Source organism: Lepidochelys kempii, chromosome 2, assembly GCF_965140285.1.
Source record: "Lepidochelys kempii isolate rLepKem1 chromosome 2, rLepKem1.hap1, whole genome shotgun sequence".
NCBI lineage: Eukaryota > Metazoa > Chordata > Testudines > Cheloniidae > Lepidochelys > Lepidochelys kempii.
Genome location: NC_136381.1, coordinates 104,851,815 through 104,876,312, shown reverse-complemented (window position 1 = coordinate 104,876,312; position 24,498 = coordinate 104,851,815). Strand labels below are relative to the sequence as shown.

General features: G+C 43.4%; 1 protein-coding gene across 4 annotated transcripts in view; it reads left to right on the top strand.

The window, feature by feature from the left end:
- SLC66A2 (solute carrier family 66 member 2) overlaps positions 1 to 18,185 on the top strand; it is a 110,045-nt gene extending 91,860 nt beyond the window's left edge. For 2 of the 4 annotated variants that reach the window (XM_073331843.2, XM_073331842.2), the window contains one exon: positions 14,816 to 18,185. In XM_073331843.2, the coding sequence (XP_073187944.2) occupies positions 14,816 to 15,023 (208 nt within the window). In that variant the 3' untranslated portion in view covers positions 15,024 to 18,185. The remainder of the gene's footprint in view (positions 1 to 14,815) is intronic. The other 2 variants (XM_073331846.2, XM_073331844.2) reach the window with 1 other exon arrangement.
- Positions 18,186 to 24,498: the final 6,313 nt, after the last annotated feature.

Sequence of the window (24,498 nt, the reverse complement as noted above, 5' to 3'; positions counted from 1 at the left end):
TGATGCATGAAGAGTAAATGACTATAATAATATTCTTAGATTTTGCTCCATGAGAGACCAGCTTTTTTATGGAGCTACTTAAGACCACTGGTCCAAGACAGCGTAGGAAATATTAAAACTAGACCTAGAGATCAAGCTGTACTTTGTATATATTGACCTCCGCAGCAATTGCAGCTTTAAATCATTACAATATTAAAAGCGTGGGCAGACTGTTCGTTGGGTTAGCATAGTAAAATGAAGGCACACATGTATTAAAATGACCTCACTTTAATTGGCTGATGGGCCTAACAAAATTTCCTACTATAAATCCCTATTTATTTTTTTTTAGGGGGGAAGGGGAATTGTTAAAAATCAAAGTAATAATGTGTTTGAGCCTGGGGATACAAAGCTTGGGCTCAAGAGCAGGTTTCTTTTTTATTAAAATCTTTAAATGGCTTATGCTTCAAGTTAGATAGGATTGCAGACTCAAATAATTAGAATGTTATTGGATTTGGGTGTTTCTTCTGCATTATTTAGCCCCATAAAAAGTGGACAAATTATTAATAGTTGCAAATGTACCTCTCTGCAGTGCACTTCACTGGGTAGAGTGCAAGAGGCTATCTGGACAAGTCACAGCCATTTATGCTTTAATCACTACAAGAAAGAATTCTGTTCCTGGAGCTGTCACTGACTCCCTGTGTGGCCCTTGGATAAATAGCCACTCTGTACCTTAGTTTACCTACTTGTGAAATGGGTTTAATGTTGATCTACTTCACTGGGGTGTTGAGGCTCATTGGTTCCACTTTCAATCAATGATTTCAAGTTGCTCTACAAAATAGTATCTATTAATTATTACAGCTTCTAAAGGAACCTTTGCAACATACTGTGTCAAAGATCCTTCATCTCCACAGGCTGTAATACCTGTCTTTTATAAAATGGGGCAATCACTTAAGAGCACGTTTAAAAAAATAAGATACCTGTATTTAAAAATTAATATTATGTAGGAGTGTTCTATATACTGTGTGAGCAAAACTAATTCAATCTGGGACATTTTGTTATATGAACAGTGCGCTGTAGGATGGTTACCCAATGTGTGTTTTTATATGTACACCACAGAGCTGTGTGAATAATTGATTTTTCAGTTTACTGGCTGAACTGACAAATCAAGAAAAACTTCTGGCGAACTGAAAAGTCTTTAGTTGGTTTATTTATTTATTTATCTATGGTGGAACAAAGCATTTTGTTTTTGAGCTTTTAATTTTTTTCATTTAAAAAACAACAACAAAATTGAAGTAAATGTTGAAATAAAATATTTTGATTTCTTTGGAGGGAGGATTTTTTTTTTTTTTAGGTTTTTTGACCAAAACAATTCAGCAAATTTATCATGACTTCGCAAACCTGAATCTGTGTTTTTTCCAAGGGAAATTTTACCCTGAATCAGTACATGATCGGATGGTGCTGAACCCCTTTGCAAGAGCCCACCGCCAATGGTGGCGGTAGCAGTAGTAATAATAATTAATAATAAAGACGCTCACTTGGAAATCATGGAAAAGTGTGTGTGTGTATTTGAGTAGCTGTAATCTTCTTGCTTAAGTCCTTTTTCATAATTATTTTCTCTTTTTTTTTTCTTTTGTGTTTTGTGGCTGCATAAAAGAAATATAAAATAAACACCTCACACAACTACCTTGGAGTGCACCTCTCTGAATTTTTTTGCTGAACAAGTGGAATGCAGCATTCATTCTGGAGCATCTTTCTCAATAAACCCTGTTGTTCCTGAAAGTTGCTGGGGTTTTCAAATAGCTGGATCTTCAAAACCGCACACACTATGCTATCCATTACTCATGGATCTAGTTTCAGCTTAACGCTGAAGTTCCAAAATAAGCTCTTGATCTTTCTCCTCCCTCAAGTTCCTGTTCAATGTTCTTCTGTCAAGGGCTGTACATATGGCTCCCTCTGGAAATTGTGCCACTCCAGTGTCAGACAAATTGCTGCTAAATGACATAAGGCACTCTAGAGGCTTGGCACCTAGGCAGGGAGTGTCAAACTTAGATTCTCAGCTGGTTGTGCACTATATACACTGCTGGGCCTGCAAAAATGCTCTAGCTATTTGCTCACACAAATAGCCTGTGTTGATGTGTGCAAACTTGACTTCCAGGTGGCAAAATTTAGACACTGGCCTTTGGAAATGTGGCTCTTGATGGTGGTGCATCAGTACTGACCCTTTTTAAAATGCGTGATCTTCAGTTGGGGATAAACGCTCTGTTCACGTATTTTTTGTTTCTTGCACTTTTAAAAATAGCATAGCATTTAGATTTCATGGTCTCCCGCCTTTGCTTCCATGTTAAAGTCAGGTCAGTCTCTCTGGCAGAAACGCCAGTAGTGTGCACACTTGACATTTCTGTAAGGAGACCTGATGTAGAAGAGCTGCTTTGCAGAGCCTGAAAATATTAGCTGAACATGTTAGTCTGTATCCACAAAAAGAAAAGGAGGACTTGTGGCATCTTAGAGACTAACAAATTTATTTGAGCATCAGCTTTCGTGAACTACAGCTCACTTCATCGGATGCATTCAGTGGAAAATACAGTGGGAAGATTTATATACACAGAGAACATGAAACAATGGGTGTTGCCATACACACTGTAATGAGAGTGATCAGGTAAGGTGAGCTATTACCAGCAGGAGAGCAGCGGGGGGGGGGGGGGGGGAACCTTTTGTAGTGATAATCAAGGTGGGCCGTTTCCAACAGTTGACAAGAACATCTGAGGAACTGGGGGGGGCGGGGGGGGGGGAATAAACATGGGGAAATAGTTTTACTTTGTGTAATGACCCATCCACTCCCAGTCTTTATTCAAGCCTAAGTTAATTGTATCCAGTTTGCAAATTAATTTCAATTCAGCAGTCTCTCGTTGGAATCTGTGTTTGAAGTTCTTTTGTTGAAGAATTGTCACTTTTAGGTCTATAATCGAGTGACCAAAGAGATTGAAGTGTTCTCTGACTGGTTTTTGAATGTTATAATTCTTGACATCTGATTTGTGTCCATTTATTCTTTTACGAAGAGACTGTCCAGTTTGACCAATGTACATGGCAGAGGGGCATTGCTGGCACATGATGGCATATATCACATTGGTAGATGTGCAGGTGAACGAGCCTCTGATAGTGTGGCTGATGTGATTAGGCCCTATGATGGTGTCCCCTGAATAGATATGTGGACACAGTTGGCAACGGGCTTTGTTGCAAGGATAGGTTCCTGGGTTAGTGGTACTGTTGTGTGGTTTGTGGTTGCTGGTGAGTATTTGCTTCAGATTGGGGGGCTGTCTGTAGGCAAGGACTGGCCTGTCTCCCAAGATCTGTGAGAGCGATGGGTCGTCCTTCAGGATAGTTTGTAGATCCTTGATGATGTGTTGGAGAGGTGAAGTGATCTGTAGCTCACAAAAGCTTATGCTCAAATAAATTTGTTAGTCTCTAAGGTGCCACAAGTACTCCTTTTCTTCTTCCCTAAGAGTGAAATCCTGGCCATATTAAAGTTGATGGCAAAACTGCCAGTGTCACCAACAGAGTCAGAATTTCACCTTAAATGTGCAAATATAAGCTATTAATTATATAGCACAACTTTTGCTAACTATTGATCTTAAAATGTTTCCTCAAATTGTTCAAGATTTGCAAACTAGTTCTGTAGCTGATCCTAGGGTGATCCTGTGGTCACAGTACAGGACTCATTCAGAAAATCTGGCATTTTAGTCTGTGCGTAACCACAGACTTTCTGCATGATGTTGGGCTAGTCACTTAAAACTTCCAGACCCTCAATTTCTATATATGTCAGAAGGGACTAATGCAGTGTCCACGCTGGCATTTTGCCAGTGGAAGTATGTCATCAGCGGACTTCTGTTGTTTGGGGAGGTTTTATTTTAGCAACAGAAAGTCTGGGTTTTGCTGGCAAGAATTAGATTTGGGTGTGGACACATGCAAAGCTGTGTTAACAAAAGGCAAATTTTGCCAACAAAACTTTGTAGGGTACACCAGGCCTGATATTTCTGTACCTACAAAGACCTAGTGTAAACATGGTTATACCAGCCTCAGTGTGTTTTTGCCAGTATAACTTATTTTGCTTGCTGAACTGGTATAAGCTAAATGGACAATATCGCTTTTGTTGGTGAAACTTATGTCAGTCACACCTCTGACCGACAAAAGTGCTAGTGTAGACATAGCCTAACTCTCACAAAAATTGATGAGAAAGTTGAAAGTCACAGAAATGTTGTTGATTTCCATAGTTTCCACTGGTTTGAGAGGGCAGCGAATAACATTTTAAGTGGCTAAAGTTTGATAAATTATATCCATCTTCCAGTTATTGGAAATGAACTTTAGGACTCTGGGTCCCTTGGCTGGCCACTGAATAAAATTAGCACTACGCTCATAGCTATACCACGGTTGTAATTACAGTCCGGCAAGACGTAGCTGCTATTTTTATTGAAGTGTGCTGGCATGTGTGGTCAAATCACTGTGGAATTTCACAACGGAAGTCATTGTCTAATGTCTGATCTCTTCACATCCTCCAGCTGTAGGATATTTTTGGTTTTGTGTGCTAACACTCTGCATATGTAGGTAATTTAACACTGTTATGAGAAAATCCATGGAACAAATAAAAACAAGGACTGTTACATCTTTCCTTTTGTGTAGGTTTGTGCCAAGTACCAACCAAAGTTCTGCAGACTGTGGTTCTGCCTATGTGCTGCTTTGTAAGTGACAGCTAGTTTGATGTGTTGTTGCATCAAATTTTGAGGCTAATAATGATTTGGGGGCAGAGAGAGGGAACGGGGTTTTGTGCCTTAACTTTTTTTAGAAGTTCTTGTTTCTTTTGGAAGGCAGAGGAAGAAAGGTGTAACGAACAAGAGAATGCTCAAAGAATTGAGGGTAAAAGCAGAACGGTGTACTAGAAAGGGAGAATCATGCAAGAACATGCGGTCAGGCTATGGATAGATGGAGTGAAGAAAGGGCGAAGGTTAAGTTCTGTGGGAGTGATGTCTGAATAAGGAGTGCTGAGCCCAAATATTAGAGAAAATTTCCAAATAGTGAGTGGTTCTCAACCCGTGGGCTGCTTGCGGCCCAATCAGCACACAGCTGAGGCCCATGTGACATCCTCAGGGCCATACAGGTAGTGTGTGTGTGTGTGTGTGTGTGTGTGTATATATATATATATAGTGTGGATGTGGCCCACATAACACAGAGAGAGCTGCATATGCAGCCCAGAAGGGTAAATAGGTTGAGAACCACTGGGTGAGACTGTGGAATAGCTTCTCAAGTGAAGCAGTGGAAAGGTTTCCCTTTAGGACACTTAAAACTATTCGGGGGAAGAAAAGCTTTCTACAGAACAGTTCTTTATTGGCGGGGTATAGACAAGGTGAGCCAATAGATATTTTCCAACTCTAGTTTCTGTAATTCATATGACTTCAAATTGCAGTATTAGCGCACACAATACTACAACGAACAAGCATACAATTTTTTTCGCAAAGTAAGTTGTACAACAATCTATATGAAATGTGCTGTCACTGAACAGCAGAACTGCAGTGTTTCAGGGATTTATTTTATGTTAGCATATTAAAAATTAGTATTTGGCAGTGCCTGTGGAAAGAGATATTGTCTAATGCAGGGGTGGGCAAACTTTTTCGGTGGGGAAATTGCATGCTGGGCCATGAATGTAGGGCTGGGGCAAGGGGTTGGGGGTGTGGGAGGGAGTGCGGGGTGTTGGGAGGGGGTGAGGTGTGCAGGAAGGGGCTCAGGTCAAGGGGTTGGGGCAGAGGAGGGGTGCGGCATGTACGAGAGGGATCAGGGAAGCAGGTTGGGGTGCAGGAGGGGGTGCACAGTGTGGGAAGGGGCTCAGAGCAGTGGTGCAGGGAGGGGTGTGGAGTGCAAGAGGTGCAGGGAGGGGTTGGGGTGCAGGAGGGCTGTAGCAGGGGTCTCAGGGCAGGGGGTTGGGGTGTAAGGGGGGTGCAGGGTGTGGCAGGGGGTTGGGGTGCAGGCAGGGAGCTCAGGGCAGGGAGTTGGGGGGTGGGGTGCAGGAGGGGTTCAGGCTCTGGCTTGGCGCCGTTTACCTGGAGCGGCTCTGGGGTGGCAGCGGCCTGCCCCGGGGCCAGGGCAGGCTCCCTTCCGCTCCTGGCCCCGCCCCGCCCCTGAAAGTGGCCGGCACCATGTCCCTGCGGCCCCTGGCGGGGGCAGAGGACTCTGCGTGCAACCTTAATTCAGCCCCCTTGTGCCTGTGCATTATGATACAGTCTTGACTTGCGTGATCACATGCTGTTTTCCACAGGAAAAAACAGAAACTCCAAGTGGCATCATATTGACGCCCACATGGTCATCGGCATGGTTGGAACCCTTCGATCCATTGCATGGATCTCTTCCACTTGAGGTAACAGCATAACTGATAGCAGCAGTAGGTTGTTGTCCTCCATGTGGACCAGTACTAAAGGGGGATGAGAGAGATGCTTTTTTCACAGATATTTGCTGACATCAGGGTAAGAGACACTCAGGAATCTTGGGTTCCTTTCCAGAGTGTGCTCTAGCAGTCAGACTCTTCTGCCCATTCCCTCCAAATATGACTCCTTCTTCCCCATCCCCTCCAACCTGTCCTTATCCTCATCCTCTCTCTTTCTCATCCTGGCTCCTTGCCTATCCAGTCCCATGGTCTTGGTCTCCACTCCTCAGGCTTCTCATTCCAGTCCCAATTTCCTTGCCCAACTAGTCTTAATCTCTCCCTCTGGATGTACTGAGTCCCAATCTCCTCCTTCCCCCCCAACTCCCAGACACTCCCCTCCCAACTCCTAGTCCCCTCTGGCTCCTCATCTGATCTGTCTGTTCTCTCCCCACTTCTCACTGGCTCCCAGTTCTAGTCTCCCTCCTCAAACTCCTCATCCAATCTCAGTCTTCCCCTCCCTGGTCCCTTGTCCCAGTCTCTCTGCCCAGCCACACCTCAGCTCCTTGTCAGATTTTATTTCCTCCTTCTGTTCCCTTCCATCTCCCCCCACATTGATTCCTACTCCCAGTCTCCTTGCCAGCTAGTTCCAGTGTCCCTTCGCCTGCCCCCAGCTCTTCATATGACCTAGGTCTTCCTCCCACCTACATGGGCAATTGGGCAAAACAATGTATTTGCATCTAACCTTGTTCTCAGAAATGGCTAAATCATAGAATCATAGAATATCAGGGTTGGAAGGGACCTCAGGAGGTCATCTAGTCCAACCCCCTGCTCAAAAGCAGGACCCATACCCAATTAAATCATCCCATACAGGGCTTTGTCAAGCCTGACCTTAAAAACTTCTAAGGAAGGAGATTCCGCCACCTCCCTAGGCAACGCATTCCAGTGTTTCACCACCCTCCTAGTGAAAAAGTTTTTCCTAATATCCAACCTAAACCTCCCCCACTGCAACTTGAGACCATTACTCCTTGTCCTGTCCTCTCCCACCACTGAGAATAGTCTAGAACCATCCTCTCTGGAACCACCTCTCAGGTAGTTGAAAGCAGCTATCAAATCCCCCCTCATTCTTCTCTTCTGCAGACTAAACAATCCCAGTTCCCTCAGCCTCTCCTCATAAGTCATGTGTTCCAGACCCCTAAACATTTTTGTTGCCCTTCGCTGGACTCTCTCTAATTTATCCACATCCTTCTTGTAGTGTGGGGCCCAAAACTGGACACAGTACTCCAGATGAGGCCTCACCGATGTCGAATAGAGGGGGACGATCACGTCCCTCGATCTGCTCGCTATGCCCCTACTTATACATCCCAAAATGCCATTGGCCTTCTTGGCAACAAGGGCACACTGCTGGCTCATATCCAGCTTCTTGTCCACTGTCACCCCAGGTCCTTTTCCGCAGAACTGCTGCCTAGCCATTCGGTCCCTAGTCTGTAGCTGTGCATTGGGTTCTTCCGTCCTAAGTGCAGGACCCTGCACTTATCCTTATTGAACCTCATCAGATTTCTTTTGGCCCAATCCTCCAATTTGTCTAGGTCCCTCTGTATCCTATTCCTGCCCTCCAGCGTATCTACCACTCCTCCCAGTTTAGTATCATCCGCAAATTTGCTGAGAGTGCAATCCACACCATCCTCCAGATCATTTATGAAGATATTGAACAAAACCGGCCCCAGGACCGACCCCTGGGGCACTCCACTTGACACCGGCTGCCAACTAGACATGGAGCGATTGATCACTACCTGTTGAGCCCGACAATCTAGCCAGCTTTCTACCCACCTTATAGTGCATTCATCCAGCCCATACTTCCTTAACTTGCTGACAAGAATACTGTGGGAGACCGTGTCAAAAGCTTTGCTAAAGTCAAGATACAATACATCCACTGCTTTCCGTTCATCCACAGAACCAGTAATCTCATCATAGAAGGCGATTAGATTAGTCAGGCATGACCTTCCCTTGGTGAATCCTTGCTAACTGTTCCTGATCACTTTCCTCTCATGTAAGTGCTTCAGGATTGATTCTTTGAGGACCTGCTCCATGATTTTTCCAGGGACTGAAGTGAGGCTTACTGGCCTGTAGTTCCCAGGATCCTCCTTCTTCCCTTTTTTAAAGATTGGCACTACATTAGCCTTTTTCCAGTCATCCAGGACTTCCCCCGTTCGCCACGAGTTTTCAAAGATAATGGCCAATGGCTCTGCAATCACAGCCGCCAGTTCCTTTAGCACTCTCGGATGCAACTCATCCGGCTCCATGGACTTGTGCACGTCCAGTTTTTCTAAATAGTCCCTAACCACCTCTTTCTCCACAGAGGGCTGGCCATCTATTCCCCATGTTGTGATGCCCAGCACAGCAGTCTGGGAGCTGACCTTGTTCGTGAAGACAGAGGCAAAAAAGGCATTGAGTACATTAGCTTTTTCCACATCCTCCGTCACTAGGTTGCCTCCCTCATTCATTAAGGGGCCCACATTTTCCTTGGCTTTCTTCTTGTTGCCAACATACCTGAAGAAACCCTTCTTGTTACTCTTAACATCTCTCGCTAGCTGCAGCTCCAGGTGCAATTTGGCCCTCCTAATTTCATTCCTACATGCCGAGCAATATTTTTATACTCTTCCCTGGTCATATGTCCAACCTTCCACTTCTTGTAAGCTTCTTTTTTATGCTTAAGATCTGCTAGGATTTCACCGTTAAGCCAAGCTGGTCGCCTGCCATACTTACTATTCTTTCAACACAGCGGGATGGTTTGTCCCTGTAACGTCAACAGGGATTCCTTGAAATACAGCCAGCTCTCCTGGACTCCTTTCCCCTTCATGTTAGTCCCCCAGGGGATCCTACCCATCCGTTCCCTGAGGGAGTCGAAGTCTGCTTTCCTGAAGTCCAGGGTCTGTATCCTGCTGCTTACCTTTCTTCCCTGTGTCAGGATTCTGAACTCAACCAACTCATGGTCACTGCTTCCCAGATTCCCATCCACTTTTGCTTCCCCTACTAATTCTTCCCGGTTTGTGAGCAGCAGGTCAAGAAAAGCTCCCCCCCAGTTGGCTCCTCTAGCACTTGCACCAGGAAATTGTCCCCTACGCTTTCCAAAAACTTCCTGGATTGTCTGTGCACCGCTGTATTGCTCTCCCAGCAGATATCAGGATGATTAAAGTCTACATCACTCCTGTTGCTCACACTTCTAAACTGTTATAGCTGAAATTTTCCAAAAAACATTCAGCCTGAGGCAGACTCCCAGCATGGAAAATTGCACCCCAGATGGTTACAGTTTGGTAAAGTTACAGTCTACTGAAAACAGGGGTAGTGCTAAAGTGGAAAGTATTAGGCAACCTTACCAATAAGTGGTGCTACCAGCATGTCTGTAACATTGTAAATATAAGGGTGTGTGAGTAGGGAGAACTTGTGTGGTCACTAGTATGTGCAGGGTGGCCTGGTTATTTCCTGGGCCCTCTGGCCTAGATTTATTTGTGAAATTAGGTTTGTCGCAATTATATGCTTGCTTTTTTATATATCTATAATTTTTTTCATAGCAATTTTTTAAAATCAGAAACCCAGCATTAATTTGCAGATTTTCTCCTGGTGTTATGCCCCAACTAATGTACATTTTCTGATGTCTGACATTGTTGACTTTTAAGCTATATTCATTTCATGTCAATCTGATTGTATATATGCAACTGAATAACTTGGTGTTCTTCTGAACACTGAGTGTTGGAGTGTGTCCTGGCAAACATCACGGGCACAATCCTACTTTCCTTGAGCATCTGAAATTCCCATTGAAGTCACTGGATCTCTTAAATGTGCCAGGCATGCAGGATCACTCACCAAATTTGTTAACCAGCATTGCAAACAACAAGATCATAAAATATTTCCTAATGAAAGTTCACAGTCCGATTTGTCTGGACATCATGGCTCATGTGACTGTTAGATCTGCATTGCCATTGCAGCATGTGCTTTGCCCAGAAAGCGCTACGTTGGTTTTATCCAAAAGCTTTTTGCCTTTGGCTATAGTTCTCTCACCAGGAGATCAAACTCCCTCAGGGTTTATAGACTGCTGATGAGATACATTTCCCCTGAAAACACTCTGGGGTAGCAACAGACTGGGATATTTTTAAATAGCCCCCTTTTCTGAAGTGCGTTTGACTTTGTTTTTTCTTGCTGAATATCTGGCAAAGAAAGAGGTCCCAGGTTTGACTCCTACTTGAAATCTCTGGGGCATCTTTTAACTGGATTTATCCAAACAATTAACATATCATTTTGCCAGACACGGCAGGCCAGGCACACACTTGTTTAGCATGGGATGCTTTTATTGAACAGACAAACAAAATTGTAAAATGACAGATTCACCGTTAAATCATGTGTCCACGATCAGCTGCATGGCAAACATCCATCTGCTTAGTACCATGAGGAGTCATTTCAGCTGTCTGCAAATGAAGTACCCTAATTTATTGCACTCCCGTCTCACTTATTCAAGCTGTTCAGATTTGTTTCTGTTCTTAAAAAATCTGCTGGTGGCATTTGTTACACAGAAGGGCTGTGCTTTCCTTCACTGAACGAGAAGGACTGAACTAGGCTTACCTTATCTTTTTCTTCTTCTTGTTTGTATACAATTTGAGATTGAACTCGTCATATATTATTATTTATTGAATCATATGTCCAGCTTGCAGCTTCACACATGAAATCCCTTGGTCGCGTCATAATATGTAAATTGTTACTCATCTTTGTTTTATGATCCCAGTCACCTAACATGGGGTATAAATGTTGCAAAAGGCTTATGCTCCTGTTACGTGATGGGTCAGTATCTTCTTACTCCCTTGGCCCCTGTTACAGTAAGGATTAGAGTATGGAATACTGGATTTAGCCCATATGAGGGTGATAAATTTGTATCCAAAATACAAATTGACCTATCTTGATTTCCCCTCCTCCCCTTTGAATGTTTAGGAAATGAACATTGGGCCCTATTCCTTTTCTACAGTGTGTGCACCATTACAGTTGATGAATTACAATCAAGTCTGGCAAAACTCAGTCATAATTCTGACATTTCATCTATGGGCTGCATAATATTTATGATAATATAACTGTGAACTGCAAAGCTTTTATTAGTATTGCTTATCTGCCCCTTTAAAAAGCTCTCCAGTTATAATTATATCAAGCCTATAACCAACTTTCAGAAACTGATTGTTCACATCCTTGACTGTCAATGTTGAGGGCACGACAAGAAAAACCTTACATATTTTACGTTTTAAAATCTATTTCTGTTCCCCATACTTTCTCCTTAAGCTTGAATGGGAGGACCAGAAATGCACTGGAGGTGAGGGGAAAGCAGGGAAAGGCCAAAGATGCAGCAAAATGAAAGTAGAAAAGGGAGGAATGATGGGTATTAAAGTTTGGACATTGGCACAGGTATACATGGGAGCAAATCCTCTTGATGGCCTTTTAACCTTGCTATAAACAGCTGCAGATATATTCATTGTTTTCTTTGTGCGTACTGTTGGGCTACCTATTTTTGACTCTGGAGCACACATTGCATGGTATGATGTACAAGAAATCAGTTCTTCGCATTAAGTGTTTATTTAGAGTGACTAGAGGGTGTGTGTGTGAGCCACTCACGGGAGGCCGTAAGTGTTGCAGTGAAAAGATATTTGAAGTCCGTCTGATGTTCACCATATTACTTACACTGATTATGCTGCACATAAAATTATGTAATTTATTTTCATAGGATGTCATCAAGTCAAATATCACAGCGTGATTTTTAAAAGGATTTAGATAACTTCTTGGCCACTGGCATTCATGTCTGTAGGTACTAAGATAACAAAACTATAGGCTTTAGGGGGTCAGAAAGCAATTATCCACCCCTAACTAGAGCACTGTGTGATTGGACTAAGTGTGTTGTGTGGACTTGGTAGTAGCCTTTCTCTGCAGCATCAGGTATTGACCACTGTTCATGTAGGTAGATCAATGCTGTCATGGTCTGGTAAAGCTAAACCAGCTAAAGCTATATAAAAGTTTCACGTCTTTCCACCTGTAATACTTCCCAGGGTTGTGAGGCCCCTTGCTATCACCTGCCTTTAGCAGGAGGAAGCCTTGCCTGTGCCTGCCGGATGTCAGCTCCCTGACTCCACCTGTCATGGGGAACACAAGCTCTCCCCTCTTAGCCTACAGAGGCTCTGCTGTCCCTCTGCAGTTGAGCATGGCTATTGCTACAAACTACACATCATCCTGAGTGTCTCCCTTACCAGTTACACCTTAGATCACAGCTCCACTTAAGATGCAGCACTTAGATGTGTTTATAGTGAAAAAAGTATGAATGTATTTAACAAAGAATAGAAATTTGAGAAATAGCAAGTAAAACTATTGGAAACAAATGGTTATATGTAAAATAAAATCGTAACATGCACTCTAGAGTCTAGACTTAACTAACAAGATATGTTCCTGTCTAATGAAGTTTAGCTCACCCCAAGTCTTTGCAGCATTTGCCAGCCAGCCTGGCTGTGACCCTCCATTCATAAAAAGAGGACACGCTAACACTTTGTCTTCTAGGTGAAGGATCTAGGTGTACTCAGTACTCCCAGTTATATCTCCCAAATCCATTGTTTTTGCTTGTAAACTTCCTTGCTGTTTTTGCTTTTTCCTACATCTTTCCTCTTGTTGAATTCACAATCTCCTGATTTAGCATCAGGCTCAGTAATGCAAAAAGTACACCTGGGGGAATTCAGTGCCACTGCACATGCGCAAAATTCATGTCCCCTGCAGATTTCTTTGCTTTCCCGCAGAAAAATGACTTTCTGACAGGGAAGCAAAGGGAAGCTGCAGGAGCAGTCATGCACCACTGCACAGTGGAGTAGGTACATCAAGCACATGGAGCAACCGGCGGACAGGTAAATCACCACGGGGCTGGGGACACCCCAGCCAGTGGCTCCTACCCTAAGCCAGGATCAGCTGCTAGTCCCGACTGAGGTGGAGGCAGGAGAGTAGAGGACTTCCTCTTCCCCTGCAAGAGGTGTCTGGGGCTGTGTCAGACCCACCCCAGAAACTTCCCCCAGCTGCAGGAAGCTCAGCATCCTCCCTTGCTTCCTGCCTCCATTGCAACTCAATTGTGGTGGGAGGGGTCACTGTACGGGGAGCTGCTCCCCCATCCACCCAACCCCCATGCATCCAGACCTCTCATACCCAGACACCCTTGCCAAGCCTCACCAGGTACATCCGGAACCCTCCTAGCCCTCCATACCTGAACCCCACCCCACTGAACCTGAACCCCTGAATCTGGAGCCCCCCCTTGCACTGACCCCCTGCCTCCAGATCCCCACCCCTGCACCCAGACCACCCCCCAATGAGTTCCCGGCACTCAAACCTTGACCCTGATGCTCCATCCCCTGCACCACCCTGAGCCCCATACCACTGACCCCCAACTAGCTGCACCGATACTCCCACCCCACCAAGCACCACTTCCCCACACCCAGACATCCCGTGCTGAGATCCTGCACACTCAGACCCCTCTGCTGAGCCCCAATCTCCTGGAAGTCCCTGGAGAGTCCCATTGCCCCTGCACCTGGAATCACCCCCAACGAGCCTTTGTGCATCCAGATCCCCCCACACCTAGACTCCCCACTGAGCTGCCTGCACCCAGATTGCCCCACACAGAATCCTTTCACCCCACACCTGGATTCCCCCACACTGAGCCCCTCCACACTTGGATCCTGCCTGATTGAGTCTGCCCCACCCCTGGTGCGCCTGGGGCAGAAGGGCAGGGCCCCAGGGTGCCCGGGCCTTGTGCTGTGTCAGGGTTGGGTGCATCCTCATCGCTGAGTTTGTGTCTGGGGAGTGTGGGGTGGATGGCTGCAGGGTGATCTCCCACCTTCAGCAAGCCAGTGGCCTGTGCTCCCACTGCTATGCTGGAGCCTCTGCATTTATTTATTGATAAATAAAACTTGTGGAATTTTGCATATTTTGGAATATTGTGCCCAGAATTTTTAATTTTGGTGCAGAATTCCTTCAGGAGTTTAAAAAAAAAAAAAGCCTCCATTGTGAAACGGACAGTACACAGGTGACCAGGCGGAGAGAGCTAAGCGGTTCTTCCCTCCTACTTGACAGGAGCATGTTTATCACCTCCTGGTGACCTGCCTTAACTCATGTACCTTTAGAACATAATTTTCAGTACAGATACATAATTTCTTAAATAAATGATCCTATATACATTTTGCAATGATTAAGATGACCAGGGGGCTCTTGGTAGAGAATTCACATGCCACCTTTTGGTCAACTTAATATGCATACATCTGGCCCAGGGGGTCCCAGGAAAACTATACATCTCCGGTGCCCTCTGCCAGTTAGCCCCAAGAGGTTCCTAAGTCATACCCTCTTTAATTCTTCTCTTTGTTTTGTCCCTTTTTGTAGTGTCAAGATGGTGCTGATGTGGACCAGTGGTGATACCTTCAAGACTGTTTACTTTATCCTGAACCAGGCTCCTTTCCAGTTCTCAATATGTGGCCTGCTTCAGGTCTTTGTGGACATGGCCATCCTGCTACAGGTTTACTTCTACAGCTACTACCCTCAGAAGCCGGCATTGCACGCTGCACACCCAGCCAGTACAAAGGCACTCTGAAGCACGTGGTGGAGATGGCTACAGGTCAATGGTGTTGTGAAGTCTGCCTCTGCAGCTTTTCCTTCCACTTGTAAATACTATTTTGATGAGTTGAAAACAGAAGAGAGAAGAATGCTCGAAAACATAAAAAGTTTGGTATTTTTAATGGTTTGCTTCTGTTTGGTTTCAGATTCATTGTATAGAATTTGTTTTTCTGGGGATGGGGTCGGGGGCAGACAGTCTGTTTATTTCTTGCATACATACCTATGAGCCTTATAAATTTGTGTGTGTGTGTGCATAATTGCAAGGGCTGGATGTTTGTGTTTTTAATGCTATTTAAAGAAATGATAAACCACAGAGATGATTGAATATTTTGTCTGAAGCTTTTACCTATTTATATAAAGTGTGTACATTTGAAGTAAGCTTGGAATATCAGAGTTAAATATTTCAGTGATGTATGAAGACACTGACAAAGTTTCAAAAAGGATGGTGCAGTGGATCAGGAAGGTGGGCAGGGGGGAAGGGACTGAGAAGGGATGGTGAACAATCTAAAGTAAACCAATAATAGCCAGTATAAAATGTAAATGTACTGTTTGCGCGCACACTCACACTGCTGGATCAGTGTGGCAGTGAATAGATCAAGGTAAGGGATAGTTTCAGGGAGGTTATGGTGTGGATGATGCTATGGCCAAATCTAAACGAGACATAGCTAGTTACCAGGTGGGATGAAGGGAGAATTAAGGGGAGGGAGAGAGGGAGTCTAACGTAACTAAGTAGTCTTGCTTTGAAGCAGCTGCTTTCAGGGAGAGAATGGGGCCCTGTCTGATTAGGGGTGCACAACTGGGTTATTGATGGTGTGTGACAAAGACTCTGGGTGGGTTGTTGGGATGCCTGCAGCCGTGCTGAATGGGGCCAGTAGGCGGGCGCTGCCAGGAGTGCTAGTGAAAAATTTCTAGGCACTGGTTAAGAAATTGGGAAAAGCAGGAATAAAGACGTGTCAATGAAAATGGGTTACTAAGGTTTGGAGTGGGAGAAGTAAAGCAGTAATCTAGAGAGCAGGGTCTGCTTTCTAATAATGTGGTTAGTTAAATACTGAGATTCTCATTAGTATTATTGACTGCCAACTGACACCAGTTTGTGTTCTGGAGTATTTCTTGTGTTAGCCAATCACGCAAATGTTACAAAGGAATAGGTGTGAAGAGAAGTATAATGGTTTTTATGCTATTCAAACTCTTCCAGGCTGTTTTCTTTTAGAAAGCTAGATAGTAGCTGGAAGGGAAAGTGAGAAGGCCTGAGGGGCATATAATGTTCTATATAATCTAAGTCGTATATAATTGTATGTTTGCCAACATTAGTCATTGTGCCCTTTCTGAGAATTTGCACTTCTCTGGAAATGCTAAGTGGATACAGTTTTAATGTTCAGTTATCAAGCCCTTTGGCTTCAGCCAGTTGCCATAGTGAGCCTAGCTTGACCTGTAGGAGATGAATAGAGAGAGATTACTGAGTCCCAGAAACAGTTATCTGTGTTGTCTTCTTCTTTGAGACTCAGTCTTTCCTGTCAGATAAATGCTGCCTTCCTGCAGATACTGGTGTTTAAGGCAGTGCTAGATTTCCAGTGAGACATTTTGTTTTCTGAGAACATTCCATTTAAGATACACTATCTTAAATAAGGCAACAAGTCCTGGGATATTACATCTTCAGTTTCAATCAGGTATTCTCACTAACCTGCTATATTTGGCTCTACCATGCTTTTAGGTATGTACCATCTTTAACGGGAGGTGGCCATATTCTTGTGAAGAGCAAAAGCATATAGTCACAATGCAGTAAAGTCTATCAGGAATGTTTCTTTTCAGATAATTGACACCAAATTGTCCTTTACTATTGTGCTTTGGCTTTCCTTGTTTCTGAATTCTTAATCTCTCAGTCTAAAATAAATCCCAACCTGGCTGTCTTGACCTTTGGGATCCGACTCCCCATGCATTTCTTGGAGGTGATGTCCTCTGTTTCTATGAGCCAAATCCTGCCCCATTGGCAAAATTCTCATGATCTTCAGTGGGGTCAGGATTTGGCTGTATGGGTGTGGCATGATCCAAGCACAGTATTGCATTTGTGCACCCTCTGTTTTTTATGGAGCAGCCTCTGAGCTGATCATGTTCCTCCTTTGGGATGGCTGGGTGGCGAGCGCTGCCATGGCAGCTGGATGCAGAGGAGATTGGTACATCCCAGAGTAACAGGTAGGACCTGCCCTGGTCTGTGGTGCCTGCAGGGGGACTACCTGGGCCACTGGCAAATCTACACAAATAAACCAAAACTCAGGAAAGTTGTTCTATCTGAGGGCCTGGCATAGAGTGCTATGGTCAAACTCTGACTCCATGCTTTTTGTTTGACACCATGCTCTTTTATGCCTGAAGTGACCTTACAAAGACAATGTTTGTGGCATGGCAGACTATGAATGTTTTATTCCTCTCCCTTTCCCAAATGTTCTGGTTGTGTTAAAAGAACATCTGGGCTTTTCTCTTTTTAATTAAAAACTTAACGACTGTCCTCTCTGGTGTATGCTGCTTCAATGAGGATTGTATTTCTACTTGTATGCAAACACTTTCTCACATGTTTTAATGGTTTGGTTTTTTAATAACTTGTAGTACTAAGATTTTTGTACCTGATGGTCTTTTTTTCTATTGTTGTTTGAAACAGGGGTGTAATAGCTAAATGGCTGCTAAGGTCTCTTGGCTTTGTGTAACAGGTATTAATGAAGATAAAATGAACATGGTTTTTCCTTTCTTCTTTTGGGACTCTTTGGTCTGCAGATTCTTAACAGTCTGCTGTCACTACCAAAAACAGTATGCTCTGTGAACATGTTTCTTTCATACCAGAGCTGCAAATGCTGGAAGAGAAGCCAGTGGGCTAGTGTCTAAAGTCATTTTCCATTTAGAGCATTTGAAAAGCTGGGATACTTGGCTAGGAACTCTCTTGAATGTCATCTTGAAAGATGCTTTAAAAGCAAAGTTACAGAACTTTTTATATATAAGGAATTATCTGTAGCAGTGATCACCTCAGAGAATTAAGAAATCAGTGACTTTAAATACATCTTTGTTGAATGTATGGTACATTTCATGGAGCTCACATTCTCTGTCAATTGCAGTGATTTTAAAAACAATTAAATAAATCAACCAATTATACATAGATTCCATGTTGCTTTGTTTTCTTCAAATGTAAGAAAGGAATCTTATTATTTAAAGATTTTGTATTGCTCATCTGGTCTGGGACCTTGTCCTCGTATTTGTCCCTAGAAAGGACAATCAGGCTTTGGTTGCTATATAAGTAATCATGAAGTATGCAATGTCCTAAGATTAAAGCCTAGGACTAGGATTCACGATATAGGGTTCTAGGGGGTGGATAAAAATCAATGATGGTTTTGGGGGGGGGGAGAGAATAAAAAATCAGATTTTTTTTTAATTTAAATTGAATTTTCTTACTTGTTTAAATTATAATGATTTTTTTCTTTTTAAAAATAAACCTGTTTAAAATGAAATCTGAATTTAATACAAAATATGTTAAGGCCTAAACTTGTGTAATCTCTTAAAACATTTAAATAAAAAATAAATAGGCTGAATCCATGCGCTTCTGTCAACAATTTTGGATTAAAGGCTGCCTTACTGTATAAAGAAAGAATTAGGGGGGAAAAAAATCTAATGGTTGAAGTCAAGCTTTATAAATATGGGTATAAACAATAGGCTATGTACTGTATTGTGGGGGCCTCGGGGGTGTGCTGCTGGGTACAAGAGACTGGCAAGATCATCACAGGCTTTGGGACCTGGCCTCTGACTCCAGGAGACACCATCCTGTATCTCATCAAGATCATCCATTGAGCCCACCTGCCTGGTCTCAGACACCTGTTTTATAGCTTCCCCCTACTTGCCTGGCTCAGTTATCAACTTATGAATATTCATGACTCCACCCATCAGTCACCATTTTCTAACATACTAAAAATGTACAGTTAATAAGAATCTGAAAATATTAAGCTATATAATTTTGCTTAAATAAATGTATATAGGTATAGTATGTCCTCCGAGGTAGCAAAAAGATGTACCAAAACTAGTATAAAGAGACTATTCAGTTGTAAATGGTTATATCAATGAATGAGAATGCACCTTTCTTTAGAAAATAACTGAAGTACAAATAGAAAAGTTGATTAAAATCAGATGATTTAAATAGAGGCTTTCCACTTGGTGATTTAAATCAATCCACCCTGCTGGGTTCTGCCTCCAGCTCTCTCATAGACTGTGTGGCCTTGAATAAATCACTTTACCTCTGTGTGCCTCAGTTCCCAGGTAGAAAATGGTGGATAGTAACTCATGGGGATGAAGAGTTAATTATTATTCAGTGATTGCAGACTCCACGGTGGGGCCAGAAATGATGGGTGTTGGGGCCGGAGGTTGCAGGGGGGGTGAGGGCTCTGGCTGGAGCCGGGGATGAGGTGTTTGGGGTGCAGGAGGAGGTTCCAAGCTGGGGCAAGGAGTTGGGGCGTGGGCTCTAGGCGGGAGTTTGGGTGCGGGAGGGGACTCTGGGCTGGGGTGGGGGAGTAAATGCTCTGGCTGAGGGTGCTGGCTCTGAGGTGGGGCCAGAGATGAGAGTTTTGGGGTGCCAGAGGGGGTTCTGGGCTGGGGCAGGGGGTTGAGGTGCAGGGTGTAGGCTCCAGGAAGGAGTTTGGGTGCAGGAGGGGGCTCCAGGCTGGGGCAGGGGGTTGGGTTGCGGGGTTGGGTGCAGGCTCTGGGCAGTGCTTACCTCAGCCGGCTCCCCACAAGTGGCCCTTTACCTTGTAATTTTAATTGTGGAGATGAAAAAACAATACATGGCAATTGAGCATTTTTGCCTTTTAAAATTATTTATTTGGCAGCATTCTGTACTTAGCCTAACAGATTAGTAAAGGCCAATAATAATTTTTTTTAGTATGACTTCAGATCTATAAAAAAAATCTCTCTCTCTCTCTCTCTCTCTCTCTGTAGTTATATATAAAATCAGTGTACACGTTATTCTGACAGAAACATTGGCAGCCATGGTGTTAGAATGTCTCCTGGGTTCCTTAGCACATCCAGAGACGATACGAGAAGAGAGTTAACTAGGAAGCTAGAGGTGTGATTCCAAATAGCTTTTTTGTGCTTTGCAGCTGACAGCTGGGTTCAGGCTGGGGGTGTCCCTGATGGGGTGAGTGGCTTTAATTCAGGAAAGGCAGTGAGGGGTAGAGGACCTTGAGCAATGGAGACCATTTCTGGGAGGGAAGTTGAAGCCACCAGTTGTGGCCATCCTCCTCGAGACCACAGAGAGAATAGCAGTATCCAGAGCAAAGCTGTGAAAGGAACCTTAGCCTTATATTTTTACTTTCTTTAAACAAAGGAAATTAAAACACACTCTAAAGAAAGATTAAAAAATCATGAAGTGGCTGTCTAAAAAACCAGGGTCTAAAATTCTCCACTTCACTTTGGATTTACACCAGGGTGGCATTTTTAAACTGTCCCAAGGGGCTACAGGGAGCCCAGTAATAGTGTGAGAGTTTAGTTTTAATTTTTGTGTTGAGATTTTTCAGCAGAAAGAATTAGTGTGAATATTAGCAGTGGCCTAGTGAATATATGGTTCAAGTATATATGAGAGTAAGGATTAGCGTGAAAGATGTACAGTGTGGCTCTAACAAGTAAGATGCACATCTAGGAAAACACATCAAATTTCTCCAAGTCGCAAAACTCTGTGAGTGACACGATCCCAAAGGACTTCAGAAGCCTGAAATGCCCAGAGTAAATGATGGTGCAGTGAACTTCAGCGGTCAACTCCCCCCTCCCCCATTTTTGTGAATTTAATGCTTGTGAAAGATTCTGGGTTACTTGCTCTGGAGCAGTGAAATGCTCTTCTTAGGGCTTGTCTACACTGGCAATTTACAGCGCTGAAACTTTCTCGCTCATGGGTGTGAGGAACCCCCCCTCCCCCCGACTGGCAGCTACGCCCCTTGTGGAGGTGGTTTTTTAGAGCGCTGGGAGAGCGCGGCCACGGCAGCACTTCCGCATTGCCAGTGTAGACTAGCCCTTTGACGTTGCAGCAGTGCAGATTTCCCCTTGCCCGTTCCTTTTTATTGTACCTCAGCCCTGCTGCGATGGCAGTACCTTTACAGGCTAAAGGGTAGTTTGGCCTCCACGGCCAATAAAGTTTCTGCACTGAGGCTACCGATAACTATGCCAATGGTGATAATGACTTTGTGATTTTGGTCCCAGTCTGAGTAGCAGCTTTAACAGAGACCATCTGCTCATTTCACAAAGCTCATTGTACAGTAACCGCTTTTGGTCATTGCTGATCAGGGCTGGTTTTGAACGTGCCGTAGTGAGCTATAGTAAAAGCCTGTCTATCCCGTTTTTCTATTGCATTGTACCATCTGGTCCCTATAACTCTGATTTTTTTGGGTTTTGTTGTCAAACTTTTAGCACTGTGTTGAAAATATCAATGCTGCCAGCCCTAAACATTCTAAATATTTATCAGTCAATTGGCTTAAAAACAAAACAAATTGTAAAACTAATAAATGTGTGATTTGCTTTTTGAACCTTTTGAGTTCATGTTTTAAGTTCTTATCTCTGCAGCCATAAGGGATAGACATTTACTTTTGTTTTAGAGATGAAAGCTGAAATTCTTTGAGTCACATGACTCCTCAAGCTGAGGCTTTAAGGATCACAGAATCCTAGACGATTAGGGTTGGAAGAGACCTCAGGAGGTCATCTACTCCAACCCTCTGCTCAAAGCAGGGCCAACCCCAACTAAATCATCCTAGCCAGGGCTTTGTCAAGCTGGGCCTGACCAGACTCACACTAAGAGCGCCAGAGTTTGCAAAACTAAAATATTCTTCTAGGAGTATGTGTGCGCCTCAAATCACTTGGAGTACGAGACCTCTAATGTGTCCATGAAATCAAAACGTTGTCATGTAGATCGCAGTGGGAAAGATGGCCTCTATCACAGAGCTTAGCAACTCTGGCCATTTGTAGAAGAGGTCTTAATGGTTATTTACAGTCTTTAGGAAAGAGCAAGTGACTTTCTAATTATGATTGTGGATCGGAAACACGTATTACACAAAAAAAACATAGGGATGCCTACTAAGATGGTCAAAAATTGCAGACCAGGGGTTAGGAAAGAGCTCAGATTCACCAAAGGAAAAATCTGAGAGTGAAAATGCTCCCAAAGCACTCAATAAGCCTTAGCAGTGACAAGACCTATTGCTGAATAAAAAACATTCTCATATGGAAAAAGAAAAGGAGTACTTGTGGCACCTTAGAGACTAACCAATTTATTTGAGCATAAGCTTTCGTGAGCTACAGCTCACTTCATCGGATGCGTACTGTGGAAAGTGTAGATGATCTTTTTATACACACAAAGCATGAAAAAATACCTCCCCCCACCCCACTCTCCTGCTGGTAATAGATTATCTAAAGTGATCACTCTCCTTACAATGTGTATGATAATCAAGTTGGGCCATTTCCAGCACAAATCCAAGTTTTCTCACCCCCCCCCCCCCACACACAAACCCACTTTCCTGCTGGTAATAGCTTATCTAAAGTGACCACTCTCCTTACAATGTGTATGATAATAAAGGTGGGCCATTACCAGCACAAATCCAGGGTTTAACAAGATCTTCTACACTTTCCATAGTATGCATCCGATGAAGTGAGCTGTAGCTCACGAAAGCTTATGCTCAAATAAATTGGTTAGTCTCTAAGGTGCCACAAGTCCTCCTTTTCTTTTTGCGAATACAGATTAACACGGCTGTTACTCTGAAATTCTCATATGGGTGTCTTCTGTCTGACATTCAGTGCAACAGAACTTGATAAGGCTTCCAAAATAATTTGTTTAAAGGGTTCCTGCTTTATACTTTCCTGGTTTGTCATCTCAATATGCAAACTGAACCTTTATTAAAAGCCATGCTTTATGTAACAGGAGTAATATGTCTTTGCAGTTGTTGATTTATTAGTCAAAAACCTGTGTGCACATTGTAATTTAATTACATGGCTTTTGAAACTATAAGATACTGGTTATGGTCAGCCAATACATAAAAATTACTATAGCTCAATAATAATACTTTTGTGACCTTAAGCTGAAAGGTGCTAGACATGCAAAGTCATTCTTTTTCTACATTTCCGTTGATCTTAGCATTACAGTGTCCTTAAATACCTATCACCTGGCTGCTAGATACTATGGTGATGGGTTCATTAGAAACTGCTAAAACAACATACTAGTTAATACAGGTTTCTGTGTTGTTGATCCATAAGGGGATTTCACTAATGACTATTTGATAAACCTCCAAGAGCAAAGATTTGTTTTCATTCTGTCAGGAAAAACATGATGTGCTCTTTTTTTTTAGAAAGAATTTAATGCTCCTAGATTCATGGACTTCAACAGACACAGTGATAACCTTCATTGTCTGAAGCGACATCTACAAATCCATTGTAAACTAGTCCTTAAGGTTTGTGTGATCACTGTGTCCAGTGTTTAGACTATATGTATAAAAAGCATATGGTGTTCATGAACTAAAGTAAATACTATGAAATGATTTAGTCTATTGAGTTCAGCTGGAAAATCTGTGCGCTGCTTTAATTTTAAGTTTTGGGACAAGAATACTTTGACTCCTTCTTCATCGCCTCCATACTGCATGTATTACCATACAGTACAGCTTGCTTTTACATTTAGCAGGCTAGTATGCTGGGCCTTGAAGACAAGCCTTAATAGACTTAACATGTGAAAATCCTGCTCCAGTTTAAAATATCAAATTGTAGCAGTATGTGGCAATTCTCTGGCACTATGAAGCTTCATTCTAATTCTCCATTGCAAGCTGGTATTCAGAGCTCTGCCCTCATTCACTGTGGAGCTCTGGGCAGAAACCATAAGGTTTGAGTGGTGGCTGCTTTACTACTGGCCGATAGTTTTCTTTAATAACTCAAAAAGAGCAATGCTGTGAAGATGCTGGCAGCAGTTGGCAGGCCTGGAAGTGGTTCATAGAGGGACAGGTCAATATTTTTTCTCCTCTTTTTCCTGTAGGAAGAGGCAGTATATAGATTTTAATCCATTATTAACCTTCATCCCTCCCTAGTACCCCAAAGTTGTTTGGAGGGATGGGGGCTAATCTTGATGAAGCTAAACGCATAGAAAAAAACCCAGCATAGTATTTCTGTGGATCCCACACCAAGGGGATGCTATTTCCACAGCTTAGATATGAGGATCAGCAGGGGCAAGGGAAAGTCTCCCCATAAGATGTTACTGTGCTATATGTCCATAAGGCCCCTTTAAAAGGGCTCACTGCTGGGTGGGGCTGAGACCACAATTCTCCTCAGAGTCCATTGGAGTGGTAGATGCCCTTCCCATCTCAACCTCAGACCCAGAGCTGGCACCTATTTGAGAATGGAAGTGGGTGCACTGGCGGTTTCCAGCATGAAGACAGCTCAGATTTTCATCTTGTTTTTTAAATTAAACA